The sequence below is a fragment of the Amblyraja radiata genome, chromosome 14 (genome assembly GCF_010909765.2).
Source record: "Amblyraja radiata isolate CabotCenter1 chromosome 14, sAmbRad1.1.pri, whole genome shotgun sequence".
NCBI lineage: Eukaryota > Metazoa > Chordata > Chondrichthyes > Rajiformes > Rajidae > Amblyraja > Amblyraja radiata.
Genome location: NC_045969.1, coordinates 19057495 through 19079975, shown reverse-complemented (window position 1 = coordinate 19079975; position 22481 = coordinate 19057495). Strand labels below are relative to the sequence as shown.

The window sequence follows — 22481 nt, the reverse complement described above, 5'->3', positions numbered from 1 at the left end:
TTCAGAATTAAGGGACAGAAGTTTAGGGGTAACTTGAGGGGGAACTTCTTTACTCAGAGAGTGGTAGCTGTGTGGAATGAGCTTCCAGTGGAAGTGGTGGAGGCAGGTTCGATTTTATCATTTAAAAATAAATTGGATAGGTATATGGATGGGAATGGAATGGAGGGTTATGGTCTGATTTGTAGGGCCGAGATGGCCTGTTTCCATGCTGTAATTGTTATATGGTTAAAGTGTACAGTCAGATTTTAATAAAGGCAATTTTTATATATTTTGGGTTCACCATGTAGAAATTATAGCAGTGTTTATACATAGTCCCCCCATTTCAGGGCACCATAATGTTTGGGACACATCAATGTCATGTAAATGAAAGTAGTCGTGTTAGTATTTTGTTGCATATCCTTTGCATTGAATGACTGCTTGAAGTCTGCGATTCATGGACATCACCATTTGCTGGGTGTCTTCTCCGTTGATGTTTTGCCAGACCTGTATTGCAGCCATCTTTAGCTTATGCTTGTTTTGGGGGTTAGTCCCCTTCAGTTTTCTCTTCAGCATATAGAAACATAGAAATTAGGTGCAGGAGTAGGCCATTCGGCCCTTCGAGCCTGCACCGCCATTCAATATGATCATGGCTGATCATCCAACTCAGTATCCTGTACCTGCCTTCTCTCCATACCCCCTGATCCCTTTAGCCACAAGGGCCACATCTAACTCCCTCTTAAATATAGCCAATGAACTGGCCTCAACTACCTTCTGCGTCAGAGAATTCCAGAGATTCACCACTCTCTGTGTGAAAAAAGTTCTTCTCATCTCGGTTTTAAAGGATTTCACCCTTAAGCTGTGACCCCTTGTCCTGGACTTCCCCAACATCGGGAGCAATCTTCCTGCATCTAGCCTGTCCAACCCCTTAAGAATTTTATAAGTTTCTATAAGATCCCCTCTCAATCTCCTAAATTCTAGAGAGTATAAACCAAGTCTATCCAGTCTTTCTTCATAAGACAGTCCTGACATCCCAGGAATCAGTCTGGTGAACCTTCTCTGCACTCCCTCTATGGCAATAATGTCCTTCCTCAGATTTGGAGACCAAAACTGTACGCAATACTCCAGGTGTGGTCTCACCAAGACCCCGTACAACTGCAGTAGAACCTCCCTGCTCCTATACTCAAATCCTTTCGCTATGAAAGCTAACATACCATTCGCTTTCTTCACTGCCTGCTGCACCTGCATGCCTACTTTCAATGACTGGTGTACCATGACACCCAGGTCTCGCTGCATCTCCCCTTTTCCTAGTCGGCCACCATTATATAAAAGGCATGCTCAATTGAGTTCAGATCGAGTGATTGACGTGGCTACTCAAGAATTGACTTTTGGCTTTGAAAAACTCCTTTATTCCTTTAGCAGCATGTTTGGGATTATTGTTGAGAGAACCGCTGGCTAATGAGTTTTGAGGCATTTGTTTGAACTTGAGCTGATAGGATGTGTCTATACACTTCAGAATTCATTATGCTACTACCACCAGCAGTTGTATCGTCAATGAAGATTTGTGAGCCAGCACCTTCAGCAGCCATGCTTGCCCAAGCCATAACACCCCCACCACCGTGTTTCATAGATGAGGTGGTATGCTTTGGATCTTGGGCAGTTCCTTCTCTCTTCCATACTTTGCTCTTGCCATCATTCTGATATAAGTTAATCTTCGTCTCATCTGTCCACAAGACCTTTTTCCAGAACTGTGGTTGCTCTTTTAAATACTTCTTAGCAAACTGTAACCCGGTCATCCCATCTTTGCTGCTAACCAGTGGTTTGCATCTTGCAGTGTAGCCTCTGCATTTCTGTTCATGAAGTATTCTGCAGACAGTGGTCATTGACAAATCCACACTTGACTCCTGAGAGTGTTTCTGAACTGTTGGACAGGTGTTTGGGGATTTTCCTTTATTTTGGAGAGAATTCTTCTCTCATCAGCTGTGGATTTCCTTGGCCTGCCAGTCCCTTTGCAATTAGTAAGCTCACCAGTGCTCTCTTTCTTCTTAATGATGTTCCAAACAGTTGATTTTGGTACGCCTAAGGTTTTGCCGATGTCTCTAACAGTTTTATTCTTGTTTCTCGGTCTCATAATGGCTTATTTGACTTTCATTGGCACAACTTTGGTCCTCATGTTGATAAATAACAATAAAAGTTTCCAAAGATGATGGAAAGACTGGAGGAAAGACTAGGTGCTGAGAGCTCTCTTGTACCTGCATTAGGTACCCACCTTGTACCCACCTGAGTAATTACAAATGCCTGTGAAGCCATGTGTCCCAAACATTACGGTTCCCTGAAATGGGGAAACCATGTATAAAGACAGCTGTAATTTTTACATGGAGAAACTAAAATGTATAAAAAATACCCTTTAATAAATTCTGACAATGTGCACTTTAACCACATGTGATTTTTTTTTCTGTTACAAATCTCAAATTGTGGAGTACAGCGACAAATAAATAAATGATGGATCTTTGTCCCAAACATTGTGGAGGGCACTGCAAGTAGCGATGGATGAACTCAGCCAGTCAGGTAACAAAGGAGAGAAATGGACAGGCAATATTTGGGGTTTGGACCCTTCTTCAGATTGATGGAGCAGAGAGGAGATAGCTGGTAGAGAGAGGTGAGGGGTTGGGTTGGGACAAGAGTTGGCAATCAATAAGTGGATCTAGCTGAGGAAGAGTTGATTGATAGATGGGGGAAAGAGAAGGGTGGAGATAGCAACCAAAGCAGGAAATGATAAGTGGAGTAGACAATAGGACGCAGATGATGGACAGGTGGGAACTGAAGTGTAGTATCAGAGAGAAAGTGGGTAGAAGTAAACATGCAGGTACAGCAAACAGTGAAGAAAGCGAATGGCATGCTGGCCTTCTTAACAAGAGGAGTTGAGTATAGGAGCAAAGAGGTCCTTCTGCAGTTGTATGGGGCCCTAGTGAGACCACATCTGGAGTATTGTGTGCAGTTTTGGTCCACTAATTTGAGGAAGGAACGTCTTGCCATTGAGGGAGTGCAGCGTAGGTTCACAAGGTTAATTGCCGGGATGGCGGGACTGTCATATGCTGAGAGAATGGAGCGGCTGGGCTTGTATACTCTGGAATTTAGATGGATGAGAGGGAATCTTATTGAAACATATAAGATTATTAAGGGTTTGGATGTGCTAGAGGCTGGAAACATGTTCCCGATGTTGGGGGAGTCCAGAACCAGTTTAAAAATAAGGGGAAAGGCATTTAGAACGGAGATGAGGAAACACTTTTTCACATAGAGAGTTGTGAGTCTGTGGAATTCTCTGCCTCAGATGGTGGTGGAGGCCAGTTCTCTGGATACTTTCAAGAGAGTGCTTGATAAGGCTCTTAAAGATAGCGGAGTCAGTGGTTATGGGGAGAAGGAGAAGGCAGGATCGGGGTACTGATTGTGGATGATCAGCCATGATCACATTGAATGGCGGTGCTGGCTCGAAGGGCCGAATGGACTACTCCTGCATCTATTGTCTATAAAGGGGGGGGGGGCGGTGAAGGGTTGGTGAACGATGGACAGGGAAAGGATGGGCGGGTGATGAGCAGATAGAAGAGGGGAAAGTAACTGGGTGATGGAGTGGGGAGAGTGGAAAGAGAGCTGTGCGGGGGCAGGGAGCTGGGAAATTAGAGTGAAAGTTCATGCCGTGGGGTGTAAACTACGTAAATGGAACACGCGGCGCTGTTACTGCGGTGGACTGTTCGAGCGGCATCACATGGCAACAGAGGAAGCCGGGGATAGAGAGGTCTGTACTGGAAGGGTAATTAAAAGGATTGGAAGGATTTGAAGGATAGTACTGGAAGGATTTGAGTATAGGAGCAGGGAGGTTCTACTGCAGTTGTACAGGGTCTTGGTGAGACCACACCTGGAGTATTGTGTACAGTTTTGGTCTCCTAATCTGAGGAAAGACATTCTTGCCATAGAGGGAGTACAGAGGAGATTCACCAGACTGATTCCTGGGATGTCAGGACTTTCATATGAAGAAAGACTGGATAGACTCGGTTTGTACTCGCTAGAATTTAGAAGATTGAGGGGGGATCTTATAGAAACGTACAAAATTCTTAATGGGTTGGACAGGCTAGATGCAGGAAGATTGTTTCCGATGTTGGGGAAGTCCAGAACAAGGGGTCACAGTTTAAGGATAAGGGGGACATCTTTTAGGACTGAGATGAGGAAAACATTTTTCACACAGAGAGTGGTGAATCTCTGGAATTCTCTGCCACAGAAGGTAGTTGAGGCCAGTTCGTTGGCTATATTTAAGAGCGAGTTAGATGTGGCCCTTGTGGCTAAAGGGATCAGGGGGTATGGAGAGAAGGCAGGTACAGGATACTGAGTTGGATGATCAGCCATGATCATATTGAATGGCGGTGCAGGCTCGAAGGGCCGAATGGCCTACTCCTGCACCTATTTTCTATGTTTCTATGATTAAATAGATTTCGTTTTCCTCGCTTGGTCAAACACCGTCTTCACTCCATATCCCCAGAATTTCCTGTTTATCTTTCTGATTTCTGGTATATATGGTATATTTTCGGTATATTCCAGTAAATAAGTAGATTGAACAATTAAATAAAAAGCGGGTCAGGCAAGCACTTCTGGAGAATATGGATAGGTGTCGCCCTTCATCAGACAACTTTGTGCCCTTTCGTGTAAAGCAGCACCTGCAACTCATAGTTTCTACTCTCGTTCTGCTGAATGCTAAACTCTTTATTCGGGCGCGCATAAAAAGTAAATCGTCTTCGTCAATTAGCTGAAGTGTTGCATTGACCGTTTTCAAGTAAGTAAACCGTTAACCAGAATCTTGTTGTTATTTGTTCATGAAGGAACTGCAGATGCTGGAAGATCGAAGGTACACAAAATTGCTGGAGAAACTCAGCGGGTGCAGCAGCATCTATGGAGCGAAGGAAATAGGCGACGTTTCGGGCCGAAACCCTTCTTCAGACTGATGGGGGGTGGTTATTTAGTGTTGATATTTAGTGTTTAAATGAAGTATTGATCCTCCGCTCTCTCCTCTCCCGATGTAATGTATAACTTATGTTGGCAGACGGCTGGTCTGGAACGTATTTTGGCCTTTTAATCTTTACCCTCCAGTCCTTTCCCGCAGTTTTGCTCCCACTGTCGGGCGGAAACTTTCAAGCTCTTAATTGTTTTCTTAGTTGTAGATGTACACGGGAGTGCGGGGGAACTCCAACATGGACGAACAAGCTACAAGAAAAAACACTAAAGTCGGACGATTTCTGATTGTGGCGTTGCTGGCACTGGCATTGGTTTTTCTAAACATGCAACATATAAAGGTGTGTAGAACGATGCAATTAACGCAAGTAAGAATTTCATTGTTCTGTTCCATTACATATGACAATAAAATGACTTGAATATAATGTTTTAATCGTGTTGTAAACATTCTGTGATTGAAACTAAATTTTTGACTTTTTTTGACTTGATGATTATAAATGCTGTAAAACAATATGGATGTAATGATTTTTTTTGTTAAGACATTCATTGAATTTGGTCTTTTCTATAGTTCAAGCAATTTTCAATTTCCGGAGCAAAGTCAGTGTGGATCAGATACCCAGCTCCGAAGAATTACTCCACACTACTGCAGGAAGTAAAAATGCCGAAGACTGAATGGATCCACAAGCTGATGCAATATGGCTATCAGAATCATAGCTTCACCCTTGAAGAAAGAACCGAGGGTACAGTACTGATGAAAATGATTGAATGGCCAATGCCTCCCGATCCCATTGTGCCCTTTAGGAAAAGCAGCGACCCATTGCATACTTGCTTTATCATTTTAAATTCTGAGAAGACTTTCCACGTTGGAGATCAATTGCAGGTGATGCTGCGTATGTTTGACTTTGACGGAAATCCAAAACAATATGGAGGTGACTATCTGCAAGCGCGGATTCACACCCCAGAGTTAAAGGCCGGTTCAGCAGGAACAGTTATAGATAACCAAAATGGATATTATTACATTAATTTTACTTTATCCTGGCCGGGAAAAGTCCAAGTGTCTCTTTCCCTAATTCATCCCAGTGAAGGGATCGAAGTACTAAAGCGGCTGCGTGAAGAACGTTCAGATCGAGTGTATTTAAAAAGCACTTTCAAAGCTGGAGCAATTTCAAAGACTACTGTTTGCAATCTAATTTTGACTCCAACTAAACCACTATGTAACTTTACTGATCTCAGGACAGGAGAGCCTTGGTTCTGTTACAAACCAGAAAATCTTCCGTGTTCAACTCGAATCAATCATGCTGTAGGTGGATATCTGACAGATATTTTAATTGGAGAAGAAAGGCTGTTTTTCCAGAGGTATTCCACTTACATTTTTATTTTTATATTTTGGTATTTCCGTTTAGTGTTTTATATTTCAGACTTCTAGCATCAGCAGCTTTTTTGCTTTTAAGTTACAATTCATTTTGTTTCTTCAGTTATTGAGTTTTTACTAATTCATAGAATTTATTAACTTATTCACATCATGACTTTGTGCATGGGAAATCGCATCACATAAATGTGATTGAGTTTTATCAAGAGGTGACAAAGGATTGACAAGGGCAGGGTAGTAGACATTGTCTGCAAGGAATTTAGTGAGCTCCCACATGGTTGGCAGGTCTCAAAGGTTAGATCACATAGCATCCAGGGTGAATATAAAATTGGCTTGGTGGTAGGAGTCAGAGAGTGATAGTGGAGAGTTGTTGATCAAATTGGAGGCTTGTGACCAGCGGTGTGCCACAGGGATCTGTTCTTTTTCAAGTATATTCATGATTTGGCTGAGTGTATGAGTGGCATGGTTAGCAAGATTATGGATGGGACCAAAATGTTTGTTAGAGTGAACAGTGAAGAAGGTTATCTAAGATTACACCAATGAGGAAATGAGGAAACACTTTTTCACACAGATTTGTGAGTGTGGAATTCTCTGCCTCAAAGGGCGGTGGAAGCTGGTTCTCTGGATACTTTCAAGAGAGAGCTAGATAGGGCTCTTGAAGATAGCGGAATCAGGGGATATGGGGAGAAGGCAGGAACGGGGTACTGATCGTGGATGATCAGCCATGATCACATTGAATGGCAGTGCTGGCTTGAAGGACCAAATGGCCTACTCCTGCACCTGTTGTCTATTGTCTAACTGTGTTACCTAGGGCCATGGACTGACAGATGGAATTTAACTTGGACAAGTGCAAAGTATCTCACCATGGGAAAAAGACTCTGATAATCTGCCCTATCTTTGTCTCTCATAAATTTACATAATTCTTTTAAGTTGCCCCTCAGCTTCTGATGCTCCAGAGAAAACAATCTAAATTTGTCTAATCTTTCCTTATAACTAATGACAACATTGGTCATATTACACATTTGTTTCGTTGCGCAACCATCTTGCAATTTGCCCTTAATTTTTTAAAGGGCAAATTGCAAGACACTTGAGGACACCCCCCCCCCCCCCCAGCCCCCCCTCCCCCATCCCCCCCCCCCCCCCCCAGCCCCCCCGCCCCCAGGCCCCCCCCCCCCCCCCCCCCCAGCCCCCCCGTCCCCCGTCCCCCATCCTTCCATGGTCCTCTTAAATTATTATAGGGAGTTATTTCTTTTCCAGCACAAAGTTAAGTAAGCCTGTCCATATGGAACTGGTTCCTTCTCCCTAGTTGTTCACAGAAATTAATATCCAGCCTGCATTTGCCCCATAGTGGCATGCAAGCCATGAATCTAACCTAGATGCAACACCTGTCCCTTTACATCCCCCCTCGACTCCATCCAAGGACCCAAACAGACTTTCCAGGTGAGTCAGCTATTTACTTGCATCTTCTCCAACCTCATCTACTATATCCGTTATTCCAGGTGTCAACTTCTATACATCGGCGAGACCAAGCGCAGGCTTGGCGATCTTTTCACTGAACACATCCGCTCGGTCCGTCTTAACCTACCAGATCTCCCGGTGGCTCAGCACTTCAACTCCCCCTCCCATTCCCAGTCTGACCTTTCTTCATTGTCAGAGTGAAGCCCAGCGCAAATTGGAGGAACAGCACCTCATATTTCGCTTGGGTAGTTGTCTCCTCAAGTCGCCTAAAGAGTCCTAACTTTTCTCTTGTCGCCGCTGGATTTTGAAATGTTCAAAACCTTTCGGCGACAGTGGGCTGGACGTAGCTTGTCTTCTGTCGCAGGTGCTGTCGTAAGTTGGCGCCAGGTGATGTAGGTTGATGACTTCGGTGAATTCCATTGGCGACTAACCACATGAATCTTCGTGAACCGGCAACTGAATTGTCTTCAGTTGTCGCCGACAGGGTCATAGCTTGCCATAACTTGTTGCGGATGGAAGTAGGTTGACTTTGGTTGTCGTAGGTTGTCGCCTGTATGACCGTAGGTTGTCGTAGATGTGGTCGTAGGTGGATGTTCTAATGGGTCGCCAGTTGTCGGTAGCTTGCCGTAGCTTGACGTCGACTAGGTGGTAGATTGTCATAGACATTGTCGCGGGGGGGTCCAGTCGCCGGTTTTTCGGTGACCTGCTACAACTGTGTCTGTCACCGGCAGTCGCTGAAAAAAATCGCCTAAGTGGGACAGGCCCTTAACTCATCCAGTTTACCCTAACTAATCAAGTTCTCTGCAACTTCTTTTTGTTGTTATGACATCTGCGATTCATACACGGTGTAATGATAAGATAATCACTTGACATGCCCATCTAAGGATGCGAACTGAAACCCCTCTGTAATGTGGTGGCTCAATTGATGTGACAAAGAAAGCATTGACATAACTCAATCTTTATTTTACTTCGGCGTCTCGTGAGTGACTACGTGAATAAGGCCGTCAGCACGCATGCGCGTCATTACGTCTACGCATTGCGCCGTGACTGGCTGGTAGACGCGTCGCTCCTCCAGCGGTAAGTTTAAAGACCTCCAGATAAGTTTAAACTTTACCGGCAGTCGTCTTTTATTTTTCGTGTTACATTCAGGAAGGGAATTTTTCCATTATGGACAAAAACCAGGGTGAAGACCAGGCGGGCCACAGGGAGAGCCGCTACTGAGGACCGCGAGAGTGCGGTTAGCGGGCGGCCGTCGGTCTCACCATCTCGGTCGCTGGTAGCACAACCAGCAACTTCTGACACAGCGCCTATGGAAGGCACCTTGGTTACCCCGAGAGTCGTGAAGGCCAAGCTAAATACCAACAGGCCAGTTTACTCAGATGAGTCCGGCCGGGAGGATTTCGCCTCCCCCTACAGGGAACGTCTTCGGACGAATTTCCCGCATGACATACTCCAGGAACAGGAGTTATATCAACATGGGCTTGAGGGACCCGTGGCAGCGCCTGGTGCAGGGCTGCGTTATATCTCCCTGTCGGAAGAAGGGAGTGTAGGTCAACAGCCCTGGGCGGGCTCACCCTTCAGTGCCATGACAGAAGCACAAGACCTACAAGAAACAAAAGTACCCTCCATGGTATCTAAGTTTGCGATGCTGTCTCAAGTCAGTGAGCCGTTGAACGAGGAGTTAGCGGCTAGTATAAATTACCTGATCTCTCATCAACTACAGGAGCAGGTAATGCTGGAAACAGAAATGAAGTATCAAACACCCAGCAACTGCGCCTCACTAAAGGTCCCCATTGTTAATAGCTCTATTTGGAGTTACATGGGAGGAGGCATTAAGACTCAGGAGGTTAAACTCCAAAGAATCCTGAGCCTGCTAGCTGCTGGAGTCACTGCCTCTGTAGATAAAAGCTCCCTGACAGAGATTCAACAAGACGCATTGGTTCTAATGTGCAATGCACATTTTCAAATAAATTGTTTTAGAAAAAACGGCATTCGTCCGGTACTTAATCCCAAGTTTGCGGGGTTATGTAAGTCAACCAATGTGCAGCTGCCCAATTATCTATTTGGAGAGGACTTGTCCAAACAAATTAAAGAGTTGGACAATGAGTCAAAAGCGGTGGGGCTACTCAGAGCTCCACCAGCAGACAGACCATCAGCATTCCGACGGCAGCACCCATATGCCTCTGCTAGCAGCAGGTGGTCTACTGGAGCCAGTACCAGCTCAAGGACCAACAGAGGCAGCCTAAGGCCTTTTTCAGGGCAAAGCCCGGGCCAACAGGAGCAACTGCCGCACGCCAGTGCACACCGCATATGAACTAGCAACCATGGAGGTAGGTGACCTGGTTTCTCTAAATATGCGGAGTGTGGCACAATCACATACAGTGGCTTGCAAAAGTATTCATACCCCTTGAACTTTTCCACATTTTGTCACGTTACAACCACAAACGTAAATGTATTTTATTGGGATTTTATGTGATAGACCAACACAAAGTGGCGCATAATTGTGAAGTGGAAGGAAAATGATGCATGGTTTTCAAATTTTTTTACAAATAAAAAACTGAAAAGTGTGGCGTGCAGAAGTACTCAGCCCCCCTGAGTCAATACTTTGTAGAACCACCTTTCGCTGCAATTACAGCTGCAAGTCTTTTGGGGTATGTCTCTACCAGATTTGCACATCTAGAGACTGAAATTTTTGCCCATTCTTGTTTGTAAAATAGCTCAAGCTCAGTCAGATTGGATGGAGAGCGTCTGTGAACAGCAATTTTCAAGTCTTGTCAGAGATTCTCAATTGGATTTAGGTTGGACTTTGACTGGGCCATTCTAACACATGAATATGCTTTGATCTAAACCATTCCATTGTAGCTCTGGCTGTATGTTTAGGGTCGTTGTCCTGCTGGAAGGTGAACCTCCGCCCCAGTCTCAAGTCTTTTGCAGACTCTAACAGGTTTTCTTCCAAGTTTGCCCTGTATTTGGCTCCATCCATCTTCCCATCAACTCTGACCAGCTTCCCTGTCCCTGCTGAAGAAAAGCATCCCCACAGCATGATGCAGCCACCACCATGTTTCACAGTGGGGATGGTGTGTTCAGGGTGATGTGCAGTGTTAGTTTTCCGCCACACATAGCGTTTTGCATTTAGGCCAAAAACTTCAATTTTGGTCTCATCTGACCAGAGCACCTTCCTCCACATGTTTGCTGTGTCCCCCACATGGCTTGTGGCAAACTGCAAATGGGACTTCTTTTTTTTTTCTTTTTTTTATATTTTATTTTATTAGAAGTAAGTACAGTCATATGGCACCAAAGTGGCTAATATATATTTTCATAATACATTTTATGTACAACTTCTTTTTTTTTTTTTGTTACATTGAAAAAAGATTAGAATAAGAAAAAGAAGTTAGATAGTAAAGGATAGAAAGATGTGAAATATATGTGTGAAAAAAGAAAACGAGTAAATGAAGAAAGTTGAGAGAGAAAATAGAGAAAATAAAAGAAAATAAAAAAGAAAAGGAGATCATTATTTATAATCTTGACCAACCCTCGTCTAGTCCTGAAACATTAGTTTTTACAATTGTGTTGCACCATATGATACCAAAAAAACGACGAATGGAGACCAACTCGTTATGAATTGGTCTGATTTATCCATTAGGAGGAATCGCATTTCCTCAAGATGAGCGGTGTCCAACATACTTGCAATCCACATTTTAAGCGTTGGTATTGATGTACCCTTCCAAAATTTAAGAATTAATTTTTTTGCTATTATTAAACCATAGTTAAGGAATAGATTTTGAGATGTGTTCAATTTATTCCCATCTTCCATTACACCAAATATAATCGTTTCAGTATTAGGTTCCATTCTTGTCTTGAATAATTTTGTAAATATTTCAAAAATATCATTCCAAAATCTATAAAGTTTTATGCAGGAAACTAAGGAGTGTGTTATAGTTGCCTTTTGGGCTAGACATTTATCACAAGTGGCGGATATATTTGGATAAAATTTGTTCAATCTTGTTTTTGAATAATATAATCTATGTACAATTTTAAATTGAATTAGATTATGTCTTACATTAATTGAACATTTGTGAATATATATCAGATATTTTTCCCATTTAACCTTCGTAATTTTTATCATTAGTTCCCGTTCCCACTCTTCTCTAAGTACCTCTGTCGATGGTAGGTCTATATTTATATAACTATTATATAAATATGATATTAATTTTTGTGAGTCAGCTTCAATATTCATTGCTTCTTCCAATAAGTCAGGAGTTACTTTTTGATATCCTTGTATATATTTTTTCACGAAATCGCAAATCTGAAGATATTTAAAATATTGGTTGTTTTTCAATTTTAATTTTAATTGTAGTTGTTGGAATGATGGTAGGTTTCCCATTTCGTACATATCCCCGATCCTTCTAATTCCGAGACTTTCCCATTGGTTATATGTCTTATCAATAAGAGATGGTTTAAATAAAGGGTTATTCGCTATTGGCATTAACAGTGATAGATTTCTTAATTTTAAAGATAATTTTATTTGTTTCCAAATTCTTATTGTACCATATATAATTGGGTTCTTCTTATATATTGTGTTATTCAGTTTTTTTGGGGAGAAGAGGATCATTCCTATATTACAAGGATGGCAATCCTCCTTCTCCATTTTTATCCATTCTGTCTGTTGGGTAGAACTATCCAACCAATAAATCATATTCTTAATAAGCACTGCCCAGTAATAATACATAAAGTTCGGAAGTGAAAGTCCCCCGACCTCTTTTGGTTTACATAAGTGTTTTTTTGTGATTCTATGTGATCTATAGTCCCAAATATAATTAGTAATATTAGAGTCTAATTTTTTTTTTAAATATTTTGGTATATATACCGGTATAGATTGAAATAGGTATAGTAATTGTGGTAGGAAGATCATTTTTATTGCATTTATTCTGCCTAATAATGATAAGGGAAGTGTTTTCCAAAATTTAATCAACGTATTAAGTTTATTTAATAAAGGTATGAAATTAGCGTTGAATAATGCTTTATATTTTCTAGTAATCTGAATACCCAAATATTTAAATTTTTCTGTTGCGATTTTAAAGGGGAACTTCAGTAAGTGTGTAGGTTCTTGAGGTTTTAATGTCATGATTTCACTTTTATTCCAGTTTATTCTATATCCAGAAAAAGACCCAAATTCCTCTATTAAGTTTAATAAATTTGGTATGCTCGTTTGTGACTTTGTAATATATAAAAGTATATCGTCTGCATATAATGAGATTTTATTCTTTGAGTCCCTGGTATTATAGCCCTGAATATTCGGATGAATTCTTATACTTTCAGCCAGGGGTTCTATCATAAGGGCAAATAGCAGGGGTGATAGTGCACATCCCTGCCTATTACCCCTTGATAGTTGAAATTTTTGAGATAACATGTTATTAGTTAAAATTCTTGCCATTGGTTTATAATATAATAATTTTACCCATGTTATAAAATTCTCTCCCATATTAAATTTTTGTAGTACTTTAGATAAGTATTGCCACTCTACCTGATCAAATGCTTTCTCTGCATCCAAAGAAATAATTGATATATCTTCTTCCTCTACTTTATGCGAGTACATTATATTAAACAGGCGTCTCTGATTATTAAATTAGTATCTTTTAGGTATAAACCCCGTTTGATCAGGGTTTATCAATTTACTAATATATTTGCTTAATCTTCTTGCTAAAATCTTTGCTAAAATTTTCTGATCTGTATTTAAAAGTGATATAGCTCTGTACCGGATCTTCTAAACCTTTATCTTTTTTTGGAATAAGCGTAATAGTTGATTCTGTTAGTGTTTCAGGTAGTTTGTTTTCTTTCAAAGCATGGGAGTATAAATTAAATAAATAAGGGGTTGTTATCTCCTGAAATTTTTTATAAAATTCATTATTAAAACCATCTGGTCCGCCGGTCTTACCATTTTCCAGCGATTTTATTGTTTCACCTATTTCTTTGATTGTAATTTGAGTCCTAGTTCCTCTTGTTCCAAAAGGTCCAGTATTGGAAGATTACAGTTATCTAGAAAAAAAATTATTTTACTATCTTCTATTTTAATTTTAGATGTATATAAATGTTGGTAAAATTGGGCAAATCTATTATTAATATCTTTAGGTAGTATTAGTAATTCACCTTTCTCTGATTTAATTTTGGTTATAGTATTTTCCTTTTCTTGTTTTTCAATTGGCGAGCTAAAAGCTTATGTGGTTTGTCACCAAACTCAAAATGTTCCTGTTTTGTAATTTGGAATAGTCTTATTACTCTTGCCGATAAAATTCGATTAAGTTTAAATTTCAGTAATATTATCTTAATGTGTTTATCTGTCGTGGAATCTTTGGCATTATCCAACTCTAACTGTCTGATTTCTTGTTCTAACAACAATTGTTCTGTCTTATTCTTTTTATTTTGAAAACTTTGATATGAAATTATAATTCCTCTCATAAATGCCTTAAAAGTTTCCCATAATAAAGGCAAGGCAAGGCAAGGCAAGGCAAGGCAAGGCAACTTTATTTATATAGCACATTTCATACACGAGGCAGACTCAAAGTGCTTCACATAAAAACATGTCATACAATAAATGAAATAATAAAATGAAATAAAATAGAAGAACTAAAAGAAAAGAAAAACAAAATTAAAAATGCATTATAAAAAGTGCAAAAGTTAAAAGTGCAATGTAGTTAAGATTTAGCTGAAAGCTAAAGTAAACATAAAAGTTTTCAGTCTTGTTTTAAAAGTTGTCAAAGTTGAGGCAAGTCTTAAATCTTCAGGAAGTTTATTCCAGCTATTTGTTGCATAGTAACTAAATCCTGCTTTCCCATGTTTTGTATTTACTCTGGGAATCACTAGCAGATTGGTTTCAGAAGATCTTAGCGGTCTAGAAGGCTTATATAGTGGAAGCATGTCAGTGATATACTTTGGCCCTAAACCATGTAGTGATTTATAGGTGAGCAGCAGGATTTTAAAATCAATTCTCTGACATACAGGGAGCCAATGTAAGGATTTAAGAATTGGTGTAATATGCTCAAATTTTTTGGTCTTTGTTAGAACTCTAGCAACAGCGTTCTGAACAAGCTGTAGCTGCCTGACAGTTTTTTTTGGAAGACCTGCAAGGAGACCGTTGCAATAATCTAGCCTACTATTAATAAAGGCATGTACAAGTTTTTCTAAATCTTGAGCTGACATGAGTCCTCTTAATCTTGCTATGTTTTTGAGGTGATAGTAGGCCGATTTTGTTACTGATTTGATGTGACTGTCGAAATTTAAATCTGAATCCATAATGACCCCAAGATTTCTGGCTTTGTTTGAAGTTTTCAGGGACAGAGAGTGAAGGTGTTGGGTTACTTTAAGCCTTTCTTTTTTAGCACCAAAAACAATTATCTCCGTTTTGTCCTTATTTAGTTGGAGAAAATTTTGGCACATCCAGTCTTTGACTTGCTCAATGCACTGGCACAACAGATCTATGGGGCGATAATCATTTGGTGATAGCGCTACATAGATTTGAGTGTCATCGGCATAGCAGTGGTGGTCAATATTATTATATCGCATGATTTGCCCTAGTGGGAGCATGTAGATGTTGAATAAAGAGGGCCCTAAGATCGAACCTTGCGGTACTCCACACGTCACGTTTGTTGGTTCTGATACAAAGTCTCCAATGGAAACAAAATAGTTCCTATCTTGTAAATATGACCTGAACCAACTTAAGACTGTGCCTGAGAGCCCCACCCATTTTTCCAACCTGTCCAAAAGTATTGAGTGATCAACAGTGTCGAATGCAGCACTGAGATCTAATAGCATTAATATTGAAACTTTGCCAGAGTCTGTGTTAAGACGGATGTCGTTTACAACTTTAATAAGAGCGGTCTCGGTGCTATGAAGAGGTCGAAATCCTGACTGGAAGTTGTCGTAGCAGCCAGTTGAAGCCAGGAATTGATTAAGTTGCTGGAGGACAACTTTCTCAATGATTTTGCTTATGAAAGATAGGTTTGAAATTGGTCTATAGTTGTTAATAATAGAGGCATCTAGGCTCCGCTTTTTTAAAAGAGGTTTAATAACTGCAGTTTTCAAGGCTTTTGGGAAATTGCCTGATTGAAGAGAGCTGTTAACTATTTGCAGTATGTCTATTGCTAGGCAGTCAAAAACATTCTTAAAGAAGTTGGTAGGTAAAGCATCAAGGCAGCAGGTGGATGGCCTTAGTTGTGTCACCGTTTCCACAAGAGTTTTAGAGTCTATGACATTAAAGCATGTCATCATTGCCACGTTACCTTTGCCTAAACAGGGTGGTGATCCAACATTTTTGTTTGAAGCGGTGATATTGATGGCACGTCTGATGCCTTCAATTTTATCTGTATAGAATAATGCAAACTCATTGCATTTCTGCGTGGAATGGAGTTCAGGTGGTAATTGTGTTGGGGGGTTGGTCAGTCTGTCAACAGTTGCAAATAGGGTTTTTGCCTTATTAGTGTTGTTGTTAATGATATTGGAGAAAAATGTTTCTCTAGCACTTTTTAAGTCTAAATTGTAGGCACGGAGGCTCTCTTTATAGATGTCATGGTGAATATGAAGTTTTGTTTTCCGCCAGATGCGCTCAGCTTTCCGGCATTCTCTTTTCTGGGCTGTTACAAAAGCAGCTTTTCTCCAGGGTGCCTTTTGCTTACCAGAAATCGTTTTAACCGTAATAGGTGCAATGACATCTATAACTTTCACAATTTTGGAGTTAAAGTTATCTACAAGATCATCAGCAGAACATGGGTTTAGAGGTGGTAAGAGGGAGATGGCATTTTTAAAGAGTACATTAGAATGTTCATTTATATACCGTTTTTTGACAGTATTTGATTTTGTCTGTATGTCGGAAATAAAAGATATATTAAAGAAAACACAGAAGTGGTCAGACAATGAAGGATCAGTCACGAAAATATCAGAAACAATGAGACCCTTTGTGATAATCAAGTCAAGGGTGTGCCCATTACAATGAGTAGCCTCTTTCACATGTTGAGACAGGTCAAATGTGTCTAAAATAGTTAAAAATTCTTTTGCACCCTTGTCATTCAAATCATCAGTATGAAAATTAAAATCACCAGTTATAACTAGACAGTCAAAGTCAGTGGAGATGCTAGACAATAATTCTGTAAAGTCATCGAAAAAATTAGCATGATATTTAGGAGGCCTGTAAATAATTAATAGGAGAACTCTGGGGGAACATTTCAATACAGCACAAAGGTATTCGAATGATGGGAAATCACCAAGTGACATCTGTTTCCCCTGAAATACATTTTTAAATATAGCAGCAACCCCTCCACCTCTTTTTCCAGATCTACATACATCAAAAAAGTTATAGTTTGGAGGAGCTGTCTCGATCAGAATGGTTGCACTGTTATTTTGTTCTAGCCATGTTTCAGTTAAAAACATAAAATCCAGTTTAGAGGTGGTAATAAAATCGTTGACTAAAAATGATTTGTTATTAAGAGACCTAACATTAAGCAGACCCATCCTGATGGTATTATTGATAGGCTTTATGGTTGGTTTAGGTTTGGAGGTAATAGGTATTAGGTTTGTTAGGTTAGCAGTGTGTCTAAGTTTCCCTTTGTTTACTCTCTGAGTAGTCACAACAGGAATGCAGAAGGTGCCATAGTTTGACGTAGGCGACCTTGGGTTCAGCTGATTATGCGGAACTTCCTTCGTAATGTGTCTACGGCTGAACCCTTTCTTGTATCAGTAATATTCAGTTAAAGAAGGTAAAGTACCTGGTATATCATTTGTATCGAAAAAAAGTTTAATTTGTTGTTTTAAATATTGATAGCCTTGCACGTCATTTAAAATATGTGTATTAAACCTCCAAAATTTTTTTTTACCCGGCATTCCCTCAAATTTTACTGAAAATGTCAACGGAGAGTGATCTGAGATACTACTAATGTGGTATGTTGGGTTGTTTGTATATGGCATTAATTTCATATCCACTAAAAAATAATCAATTCTTGAATAAGTTTTATGCACCGAAGAGTAAAACGAGTATTCCCTTCCAACTGGATTAGCAGATCTCCATACATCTATTATATTAGTATTTTTTATATATGTATTTAGAAGTTCGCTGGTTTTAGATTTTAAATTACTCTTCTTTTGTTTTGCTGATTTATCTAGATATGAATCTAAAACACAGTTAAAGTCCACCCCTATTATCACATTTTGGTAATTAAACTCTGACATTATGTCAATAATGTTATCAAAAAATTGGGGGTTATCAAAATTCGGAGCATAAATATTTATCAAAGTTAGTGGGGTTGCATAAATTTCACCCGAAACTATAATATATCTTCCCTCTTTATCTGATATAGTATTCTTTAATTTAAAAGGAATACCTTTCCTAATAAGAATAGCTGTACCCCTAGATTTAGAAGTAAATGAGGAGTAGTATGTTTGGCCTATCCAATTCGCCTTTAATCTTATTTGTGTTTGTTGTTTCATGTGTGTCTCCTGCAAAAACATTATGTCGCTTTTCAACGATTTTAGTTGGGCAAAAATTTTACCCCTCTTAATTGGTTCGTTGGCACCCCTTATATTCCAACTACAAAATGTAATTCCTCCATTCTTTATTTGTCTATCGTCTTGCATTGTAAATCAAGGTAATATTCCTGAATCATATGGTGTAACCAAATACCTCAGAATTTTAGGACTTGGGTGGTCATCCCGGTTTATTAGATTTATATTGCATCTCCTTCTTGTAAAGTGCCTTAGAAAAAGAAAAAAAGAATGTGATACACAATTACTTTCAAAAAATTAAACAGATAAAAATCTTGATTGTGCTTTAAAAAAAAAGGTGCTATTAAGGTATCTAAGGGAAGATACCTTAAGGACGAATAGCCATCAACGATGGCAAAAAATGTATAGACCTCCGTGATGTTGTTATACATTGAGCTCCTCCCCCTTGGTGAATCCTCATAAAAAGTTACATACCGTTTCATATTTTGTCTTTTCTTATATGAGTTTATCAAACCAGCGCTAGTGACAGCCGAGAGAAAAAAGAGACATAAGGAGTAATAAAACAAAACAAATATAGAACACAACATATACACGATTATATAAGTATATATGTCCTTCTAATTTAGCCAATCTTAATCTAATCTAAACTTTCCCATATATATCCACCCAGGATTCTTACATAATATCCCATTCTATAACTACCATACATCATACAAGCTGGTACCAAAGGGTTAACTACCGTACAAGCAGGTGCCAAGGGGTTAAACTTTGAGCTTTTCATCCAAGGTTGAATATAACCAAGCTCTCTGAATAACACATTCCAACGAGATAAGCTTTATAATTGTCTGGGTAGCTCGGCCATTTTAATCAGTTCAAAACTCTGTAAAAAGTTCAACCTTCTTCCTTGTCGGCAGCTTGCCCCGATGTTTTCTTAACGATATCCTCTGCATACTTTAAAGCTTTTCCGGGATCTGCAAATGAGCGTTCAAGTATACAAGCCATTATAAGATATCTTCATTTTTCCGGGAAAGTAAATTCCATATCTTACTCCCGGGACTTCTCTCAAAGTGTGTCTTGCCGGTGTAAACAATCTCATTTTCTGGACTACCTCAGGAGAGTAATCGCGAAATATTCGCACATTATCCCCACGGTATGTCAGCTTCTTCCCATAAGTGATCTTTTTCAATATAAATTCCACTGAAGAGATGTCACGGAATTTCACAATTATCTGCCTTGAATAATTCTGGAAATGGGACTTCTTATGGCTTTTTTTCAACAATGGCTTTCTTCTTGCCACTCTTCCATAAAGGCCCGTTTTGTGGAGTGCACGACTAATAGTTGTCCTGTGGACAGATTCTCCCACCTGAGCTGTGGATCTCTGCAGCTCCTCCAGAGTTACCATGGGCCTCTTGGCTGCTTCAATGCTCTCATTGCCCGGCCTGTCAGTTTAGGTGGACGGCCATGTCTTGGTAGGTTTGCAGTTGTACCATACTCTTTCCATTTTCGGATGATGGATTGAACAGTGCTCCGTGAGATGTTCAAAGCTTAAGATTTTTTTAATAACCTAACCCTGCTTTAAACTTCTCCACAACTTTATCCCTGACCTGTCTGGTGTGTTCCTTGGGCTTCATGATGCTGTTTGTTCACTAATGTTCTCTAACAAACCTCTGAGGCCTTCACAGAACAGCTGTATTTATACTGAGATTAGATTACACACAAGTGGACTCTATTTACTAATTAGGTGACTTCTGAAGGCAATTGGTTGCACTGGATTTTATTTAGGGGTATCACAGTAAAGGTGTCTGAATACTTTTGCACGCCACACTTTTCAGTTATTTATTTGTAAAAAAATTTGAAAACCATGTATCATTTTCCTTCCACTTCACAATTATGCGCCACTTTGTGTTGGTCTATCACATAAAATCCCAATAAACTACATTTACATTTGTGGTTGTAACGTGACAAAATGTGTAAAAGTTCAAGGGGTATGAATACTTTTGAAAGCCACTGTAACTGAAGAATTGGTAACTCATGCAAATCGCATCCGCGTCCGTAACTAGAGATGGTATTAATAATTTCCCATCTTTGAGCAGTTTGTAATATAACTGAAGATTTACTGTACATAGATACATAGAAAATAGGTGCAGGAGTAGGCCATTCGGCCCTTCGAGCCTGCACCGCCATTCAATATGATCATGGCTGATCATCCAACTCAGTATCCCGTACCTGCCTTCTCTCCATTCCCCCCTGATCCCTTTAGCCACAAGGGCCACATCTAACTCCCTCTTAAATATAGCCAATGAACTGGCCTCAACTACCGTCTGTGGCAGAGAGTTCCAGAGATTCACCACACTCTGTGTGAAAAATGTTTTTCTCATCTCGGTCTTAAAGCAATGTTACAAAATTTTGAGATTTAAAAAAACAAGTCTGGAATTTATCCCATCAGTTAAAGCATAAAAATAAGTTTAATTTGACACCTAATTCACTTTCATATCTTCAGTATTAAAAAAGTATGGCCATTTTCATACTCGGAAATTAGCATCTTGTTCCCTATTGCTTTTCCATTGACTGAACACAAAAGCTGTGATCGAGGACAGTCAAAAGCCCATAACTTTCTTAAAAATTAAAAGAACTGAAATACATTTTTAGTTATTATAGATTGAAGCATTCTGAAACAAAGATGAAAATCTTACTTGAATGACCTGAAATTAAAGCATATAATTAGTTAGTTACCTATTTGTAGCTAATTACAAAATTCAATTACTAGATCTAAACATCTATCCATTTCTTAAGAAAAGATGAACTTTTTTAAATAGCCTAAGTGTCCAAATAACATTCACACAAGAAACATAGAAACATAGAAATTAGGTGCAGGAGTAGGCCATTTGGCCCTTCGAGCCTGCACTGCCATTCAATATGATCATGGCTGATCATCTAACTCAGTATCCTGTACCTGCCTTCTCTCCATACCCTCTGATCCCCTTAGCCACAAGGGCCACATCTAACTCCCTCTTAACTATAGCCAATGAACTGGCCTCAACTACCCTCTGTGGCAGAGAGTTCCAGAGATTAACCACTCTCTGTGTGAAAAAAGTTCTTCTCATCTCGGTTTTAAAGGATTTCCCCCTTATCCTTAAGCTGTGACCTCTTGTCCTGGACTTCCCCAACATCGGGAACAATCTTCCTGCATCTAGCAAGAAGGTCCCCCCTCAATCTCCTAAATTCTAGCGAGTATAAGCCGAGTCTATCCAGTCTTTCTTCATATGAAAAATAGATTATGAAAGAAAACTGGCAGGGAACATAAAAACTGACTGCAAAAGTTTTTATAGATATGTGAAAAGAAAGAGATTAGTTAAAACAAATGTAGGTCCCTTGCAGTCAGAAACAGGTGAGTTGATCATGGGGAACAAGGATATGGCGGACCAATTGAATAACTACTTTGGTTCCGTCTTCACTAAGGAAGACATAAATAATCTGCCGGAAATAGCAGGGGACCGCGGGTCAAAGGAGTTGGAGGAATTGAGTGAAATCCAGGCTAGCCGGGAAGTGGTGTTGGGTAAATTGAATGGATTAAAGGCCGATAAATCCCCAGGGCCAGATAGGCTGCATCCCAGAGTACTTAAGGAAGTAGCTCCAGAAATAGTGGATGCATTAGTAATAATCTTTCAAAACTCTTTAGATTCTGGAGTAGTTCCTGAGGATTGGCGGGTAGCAAACGTAACCCCACTTTTTAAGAAGGGTCCCTCCCTGGGAATTACAGCCCAGTTAGTCTAACATCGGTAGTGGGGAAACTGCTAGAGTCAGTTATTAAAGATGGGGTAGCAGAAAATTTGGAAAGTGGTGAAATCATTGGACAAAGTCAGCATGGATTTACAAAAGGTAAATCATGTCTGACGAATCTTATAGAATTTTTCGAGGATGTAACTAGTAGCGTGGATAGGGGAGAACCAGTGGATGTGGTGTATCTGGACTTCCAGAAGGCTTTCGGCAAGGTCCCACATAAGAGATTAGTATACAAACTTAAAGCACATGGCATTGGGGGTTCAGTATTGATGTGGATAGAGAACTGGCTGGCAAACAGGAAGCAAAGAGTAGGAGTAAACGGGTCCTTTTCACAATGGCAGGCAGTGACTAGTGGGGTACCGCAAGGCTCAGTGCTGGGACCCCAGCTATTTACAATATATATTAATGA

At 39.9% G+C, this 22481-nt stretch overlaps 1 protein-coding gene across 3 annotated transcripts in view; it reads left to right on the top strand.

Annotated features, from left to right (window-relative positions):
* The first annotated feature begins 5042 nt into the window (after window positions 1-5042).
* The window catches only part of LOC116980457 (NXPE family member 3-like), a 32237-nt gene continuing 14798 nt past the window's right edge, over window positions 5043-22481 (top strand). Inside the window, exons 1-2 of one of the 3 annotated variants that reach the window (XM_033032712.1) lie at window positions 5043-5315; window positions 5549-6330. In XM_033032712.1, the coding sequence (XP_032888603.1) occupies window positions 5184-5315; window positions 5549-6330 (914 nt within the window). In that variant the 5' untranslated portion in view covers window positions 5043-5183. Of the gene's footprint in view, window positions 5343-5542; window positions 6331-22481 lie in introns of all 3 variants that reach the window. The other 2 variants (XM_033032711.1, XM_033032710.1) reach the window with 2 other exon arrangements.